Source organism: Panulirus ornatus, chromosome 12 (assembly GCF_036320965.1).
Source record: "Panulirus ornatus isolate Po-2019 chromosome 12, ASM3632096v1, whole genome shotgun sequence".
Lineage (NCBI taxonomy): Eukaryota > Metazoa > Arthropoda > Malacostraca > Decapoda > Palinuridae > Panulirus > Panulirus ornatus.
The window spans coordinates 22,003,384-22,010,886 of record NC_092235.1 but is presented as its reverse complement, the minus strand read 5'-3'; the positions used below and the strand labels follow the sequence as shown (position 1 = coordinate 22,010,886).

At 38.1% G+C, this 7,503-nt stretch overlaps 1 protein-coding gene across 1 annotated transcript in view; it reads right to left on the bottom strand.

Moving 5' to 3' along the window:
• Positions 1-5,961: 5,961 nt before the first annotated feature.
• The window catches only part of LOC139751844 (uncharacterized), a 62,811-nt gene continuing 61,269 nt past the window's right edge, over positions 5,962-7,503 (bottom strand). The window contains exon 25 of the mRNA XM_071667473.1: positions 5,962-7,443. Coding sequence (XP_071523574.1) covers positions 7,305-7,443 — 139 coding nt within the window. The 3' untranslated portion in view covers positions 5,962-7,304. The remainder of the gene's footprint in view (positions 7,444-7,503) is intronic.

Below are 7,503 nucleotides of genomic sequence, written 5' to 3'. Positions count from 1 at the left end.
TCTCTAAATTCACTAAACCAATGAACAAACACCGTCAAGTCCTCCCTCAACGTCTGCAGTGGGGGGGGGAAACCAGTCAGGAAATAGAGCAATCGTTTCGTGACAAATTTCCAGGAAAAAGATGTTTCAAGACAGTGTTTTTTTAATATCTTTCATAAGACTTTGAAGGAACGGGCGAGTGCATTCGCATGTCACGTAAATAATCCCCCATCATGAAATGCAGTGCGATGGCTTCAGGACATTGAGAAAAAATTATGTACACATACCATAAAAAAAGACGTGAATAAATTCCTTTCTTATCTCTCTTCTTCGAAGATTTAAAGAAAAAATTTTTTTTCGAATGAATGCTGACACACCTGTGATTCCACGGCAACCAAACACGGAATCAAGTATGATCAACGGGTGTTTGGATCCCACGTTTTGTCGCGACAGATGATTCAATCCTTTATTATAATCCCGAGTCATCGTGTTATCTTTAATTTACCATATGTTTTCTTTTACACTAGACAAAAAAAAAAAGGGCCAGCGAGTGTGTGTCTCTCTCCCCCGGTGCATGTGTTCTCTGTTCGTCGAGAACAGATGTTCACTCCGCTGTTATGGAGAACCGTGACAAAATGTGATATGGTTTCGTCTTCTTATCTTTGCCTTATCATTCCATCTCTCAAACAAGACACCTATGCATTATACAAGTGTGTACCACTACACGTCATTTAAAGTAAAATAACACCATTCAACTATCGTATAGATAAGGACTCCAGCTGGCCTATATATATATATATGTAAATAAGAGGAGGTGACCCACCGCTCAAATGGGAAAAGCCAACCATTTAGGCTACACTCCTCAAAACACGAGGTAATGTCTCTTGATTTCCTCTTCATATCTACCTCCCTGCTCAATGCCCTACCCTAATGGTGGTGGTGTTAGGCTAAACGCAACGGCAGAAGTCCCTTAAAATATCCCACCGCCTTAGGCTCCGTCTCATGAACAAATAATTCGCCATTTTGAACGACAATTTTGGCCATCGACCGATCCCCGTATCGTTCCGCTCGTTCCATCATGGCGTCGGAGGAGGCGCCCGACCCATGGAACAGGAGGAACAGCGGAACGCAACCCAGCCTAGCCATGTCCCTTCATCCACTGTGTATCTGGTTTTATCTGTTGGCTCGGGACGAGGTAATCCCCGCTCGCTCTCTCTCACACACACCTCAATGGCGTCCGGCCACCACATCCCGTAGTTAGCCACGCAGGTGTCATGACCCAGCGTCCAGGTTTTAGATAAAAGCAGCTGCCGCTGGTGTCATACAGTACGCCATTACCCACCACCTCACCACATCATCATCAAACGGCCATGTAACTCTTTTAAATATTCTTATGAACACTATCTTTTTAATAAATGTAATTGCTGTTTATTATTATTACAATCTAATTACATGGTGTAGTGATCTCTTAGATGTATATACATTATTTCTATTAATATAATCATATTTCTACTACTACGTTGTTAATGTTGGAACGATTCAGTATATATACGCAGAAACTACGCCATACTATACGCTACCACAATGATAAAAGTGTTTTGAGATCGGAATCATCATTCTTAACAACCGAAACCACGAAGTCTTAACGACCAAAGGTAGTTAGATGATAAGCCCTTAAAAGACACACACGGCTAACCACACCAAGTTCCCCCAAATCACTTCATTCACACCTTGTGTGTGTGTGTGTGTGTGTGTGTGTGTTCTCAGTTGTTATAACTGCAGCGTAACTGTGTTCATTCATTTCCGGAGTTGTTCTATACATGAGTGTAGCCAACCACGTCTCATACGACTGTTTACTACGCTGAAGATTAAAGATATTCCTTAACCAAATATTCCCCTTCGTTTATATCTTTTGTTTTCCAACGACATCTTATATATATATATATATATATATATATATATATATATATATATATATATATATATATATTTCAAATCTTCTATTGCTAATCCTTTCAACGTTAAAGACAGTAATTATAGGGTAAATATAGCAGTATAGGCTTCGGCTCTAATATATATATATATATATATATATATATATATATATATATATATATATATATATATATATATATATATAAAAGGGTTCACATATACGTAAAAAAATTTTTGGTTATTACAGATTAACGACGTGTTTTAAGTCTACCCTAAAGTTCACATATAAGTAAAAAAATTGGGCATTACAGATGAACTCGGTGTTTTAAGTCTACACTAAACATTTGAATAAGACTTTTCAAAATGGACAAACGGTAATGAAAACTCCCCCTCCCTCTCTCCCTTTCAATGCACTGGAAATGATTTGGGTGGGATGGGAATCCAGCTCAAAGAACGACTAATATCCCAAAATCCCATGGGACGCGGGACTGTTTACCAATGACCCTATTGTAAGTTACAAGTGATCAAAAAAGGGGCGGGAGCTGGGAGGTGTATGGAAACCCCTCCCTCCCTTCCCTCCCCTTCCCTCCTTTATTATTACTTTTCGAAGGGAGATGAGAAAGGGGCTAAGTTAGACCCTATTTTTTTTCATTCTAAGGTTCAGTTGTTGTGTAAATATTTTTTATATATATCATTGCTCTTCCCAAGCTCACTTACTCTCACCACTCTTTTCACCCCCAACATTCTCTCTTCTGAAAACCTCTACAAATCTTCACCTTCGCAAGATAATGATCAGACATCCCTCCACTTGCCCCTCTCAGCACATTAACATCCAAAAGTCTCTCTTTTACAAGTCTATCAATCAACATGTAATCCAATTATGCCCTTTGGCAATCTTTCTTACTCACGTAAGTATATTTATGTATATATCTCTTTCTAAACCAGGTATTTCCAATCACCAGTCTTTTTTCAGCACACAAATCCACAAGCTCTTCACTTACAACACTGAACACCCCATGTACACCAATTATTCCCGTAACTGCCACATTACTCACCTTTGCATTCAAATCACCCATCACTATAACCTAGTCTCGTGCATCAAAACTACTAACACACTCATTCAGCTGCTCCCAAAACACTTGCCTCTTATGTAGTTCCAACAATGTTGTATGGTTGCGAGGCGTGGGCTATGGATAGAGTTGTGCGCAGGAGGATGGATGTGCTGGAAATGAGATGTTTGAGGACAATGTGTGGTGTGAGGTGGTTTGATCGAGTAAGTAATGTAAGGGTAAGAGAGATGTGTGGAAATAAAAAGAGCGTGGTTGAGAGAGCAGAAGAGGGTGTTTTGAAATGGTTTGGTCACATGGAGAGAATGAGTGAGGAAAGATTGACCAAGAGGATATATGTGTCAGAGGTGGAGGGAACGAGGAGAATTGGGAGACCAAATTGGAGATGGAAAGATGGAGTGAAAAAGATTTTGAGTGATCGAGGCCTGAACATGCAGGAGGGTGAAAGGGGTGCAAGGAATAGAGTGAATTGGAACAATGTGGTATACCGGGGTCGACGTGCTGTTAATGGATTGAACCATGGCATATGAAACACCCTGGATAAACCATGGAAAAGTCTGTTGGGCCTAATTTCCCGTACACCTAAACACAATTATCATTACAACATATTTCACAGATGACAAAAAAATCTCTACCCTTATTTGATACAGAAGCCATTCTCAATACAAGTGTCTAGCTCATCGTCAGTTGCCATGAGAAGTTACATATATAGAAATAAAATGTACTTTACAAATATGACGTAGCATAACTACATAATCACCCAAATTATTCCATCATCAAGCGGCCCATCATTACGAACATCAATTTCAACTCATTTTCAGCTTGCATTCCAACAGCTCACTAACAGAAACCCTAATTACCACTAATTATAACTGTAGAATAGTTATTTTCATCTATAACCTACCCATTTCCCAGGGGATCATGAACTACAGATGGTGAATACACTACACTTGTTTATACCCACCAGTGACCATATACACTTACCATTTTGCTTAACTGTAAAGGTGTCACAAGTGCGTGTTTCTTGTTAATCATGCTGGCGAAGGTCAAGGGAATTCTTCTGGTAAGAGAGTGATTTTTCAAGCTTGGGGTAACGAGAGGCGAGCGGTCTGGTCAATGGCTAACCAACCCTGAACAGCGTGACCAGATGTTCCTTAACACAAGGTCGTGCAATAAATAATATTCTATTTACCATTCCCTTTCAGTAAATCTATATGTTCAAACAAAAAATTAATTCAAATTATTTACTTTCATAAATTCTAAGAATTAAAGTCATTGTTTGTGTATGATTATAGTATTACTGATAGTGTAATGGTTGTTGAGGGAACTATACACGTGGAGCCCAAGTGTAAATTACGTGCCTAAAAGATATGGGAATTCATACTATTCGCCATTTCCCACGATAGCGAGGTAGCGTTAAGAGCAGAGGACTGGGCCTTTGAGGGAATATCCTCACCTGGCCCCCTTCTCTGTTCCTTCTTTTGGAAAATTAAAAAAAAACGAGAGGGGAGGATTTCCAGCCCCCCGCTCCCTTCCCTTTTAGTCGCCTTCTACGACACGCAGGGAATACGTGGGAAGTATTCTTTCTCCCCTATCCCCCTATATATATATGTGTGTGTGTGTGTGTGGCTGGAAGAGATGAGAATGTGTAGAGAGAGAGAACGTTATTTGGAAGGACAAAATGGGTTATAGATAGGGTTGTACGGTGGAGGGCGAACGTGCTGGAAAATAAATGTTTGAGGACAATATATCTGCGATCTCCCACATGAGCGAGGTAGCGTCAAGAACAGATGACTGAGCCTCAGAGGGAGAAATCTTCACTTGGCCCACATCTCTGATCTTTCTTTTGGAAAAGCGAAATAGGAGGGGAGGATTTATGAACCCCCCGCTCCCTCCCCTTTTAGTCGCCTTCTACGACACGCAGGGAATACGTGGGAAGTATTCTTTCTCCCCTATCCCCAGGGATAATATATACCGGTATACCGGGGTTGACGTGCTGTCAGTGGATTGAATCAGGGCATGTGAAGCGTCTGGGGTAAACCATGGAAAGCTGTGTAGGTATGTATATTTGCGTGTGTGGACGTATGTATATACATGTGTATGGGGGGGGTTGGGCCATTTCTTTCGTCTGTTTCCTTGCGCTACCTCGCAAACGCGGGAGACAGCGGCAAGAAAAAAAAAAAAAAAAAAAAAAAATATATATATATATATATATATATATATATATATATATATATATATATATATATCATTATCATTATCATGATACTTGATCGCCGTTTCCGCGCCAGTGAGGTAGCGCTAGGGAACAGACGAAGAATGGCCCATATATATATATATATATATGTATATATATATATATATATATATATATATGTATATATATATATATATATATGTATATATATATAGCGTTAATGGATGGCCATGATTAGGGCCTCAGGTGCCTGTGCCGTCTCAGCTAACAATAAGAATAGCTCACACCTTGTACAAAATATAGAAATTAACCCATATCATGGGTAAAGAAAAGCTATGTTTGATGGATTAATCACCAAAGATAGTAAATAATTCATACAGATCTCATGCGCCTCTTTTCCTACGGTGTAGAAAAATGTTAATAAAGTAAACTGTTCTTTTGCTCAACTGTGATATGTGAGTGTGGTGAGAATCATGGTTGCAAGGGTTAAGAGATAGAGGGATAGCTACTCTATCTCACAGGCCGTAACCACTCGCCTGATAGTAATATCTGAATTTTGGTTAAAGCAGAAATATTCCAATGTATAAATGAGCACAAGTATGAGTAAGGGTACAAGTACTGGGAAAACCATTTTTAAGATTATCTAGGTATAAATTCAGGATAAATGTGATACTCAAAATGCTTGAACTGAAAGTCTGACCTTATAAGAAAGGTGAAAAAAAAATCATGGTTTTTCAAGGGTCCCTTTCTTTAAATTACAAAAGGTTACAGAAAAACAATAAGCAGATTATAAAGACCTTTATTGTGTTTTATTTCATTGATTGTTTGTCCTTAGTTACATAAACTACATGTAATCTATATGTTCAATGTCAATGAAAAAATGGATAAACATTATATTTATTGTACTGAACATATATTTGACATACACACATAATACATATTCCATACAAATTCTGTAATTCAATAAAGTACAGATAAATTTAGTGTCCAGATAAACAAAAGTGCACACATAAAATGTTGGTCAAATGAAACATTGAATATCTACGATATATAAACTTGGGATGAACTGACCCAACTAAAAGGCCAGATGGTTTGCTATCTCCTGGACAGTGAGGGACCATGAAAGGAAATGAAGGTAACAGCTGGTTCACATGATCAATGAATGTCATGACAGATTGATTTAGGTCAACATGGTTCTTGATTAGCCCTTTCAGGCTTAAAGGAGTTTGACACCCAGACAAAAATTAGCGATATCTGAAATATCAAATTAAACAAAGTAAAATTATGAGCTGGCGGTACCCAAAGCATCATTTAACCTCAGCAGAATAATGGGCATTTGGCACATCAAATGCCATTTCAAACCAGAGAGTACTCAGCGATCTTAATACATCATCCTCCACTATCATTTAAATATGCTGTCCTTGGATATTGAGTCTTCCTATAATAATATAACCAAAATCACTCTCTTCTGGTCTGATATGTCCAAATATGAAAACTGGCTGTCACTGTCAATCAATCCCAACAAAATCTCATCAATTTACATTGCAGAGTGAAGCATGTGTGGGAAAGCATCACTTGTTCTTACCATTGTAGTCTATGGGTAACTTAGATTTAAAGACATTTCTCAAGGCTAATATGAATTTTGGGTGACATATAGCATCTATACACGACTCTTAGTGATTAACGGAATCATTGCTTCCTTCAAATGTGAACAGGATAAACAAGAACGTATCCTCTTTATAGTCTGTCCCTTGTGATCATTTACACATCTTGTGAAGTCAATACCAATGAGTTTAGTGAGTCTTCTAATGCTTGTTGTTTTAAGGAGACGATCACTATGAGAGGTAATGGGATTTTTGAGTGATGACAATACCTTATTCTCTAATGGGTTATAATTATGTCTTTATAATTTGTGATTTACTCAGAATTCAATAAACAAAGTACAACCAGGGAACACTGGTATGTGACACCTGTGTCACTCACATGATGGTTTATCAAAAAATTATGTGTTTGAACGATGTTGTTGGGTTTTGGAATTTCAAGGATATATGACTGGATACATAAATTTCTGTGAAGATTTTGCATTTAAGCTAGACACAAGAATCTACGGTAAACATAAATAACATTTACACAATATTTTGTTTAACCACAACTGTCGCAAAGGTGAAATTTCTATTCTTGTGCCGAAGGTAATTTGTTTGACCTTTCACATACAGCTCTGGAATATCTGCTACAATTAAGGCATCTGGATTCTTTAATAATGGCCTGAAAAAGAGAAAAAAAGATAATTTTCATATCAAAAATGCAATTACTTGGTAAAAAACT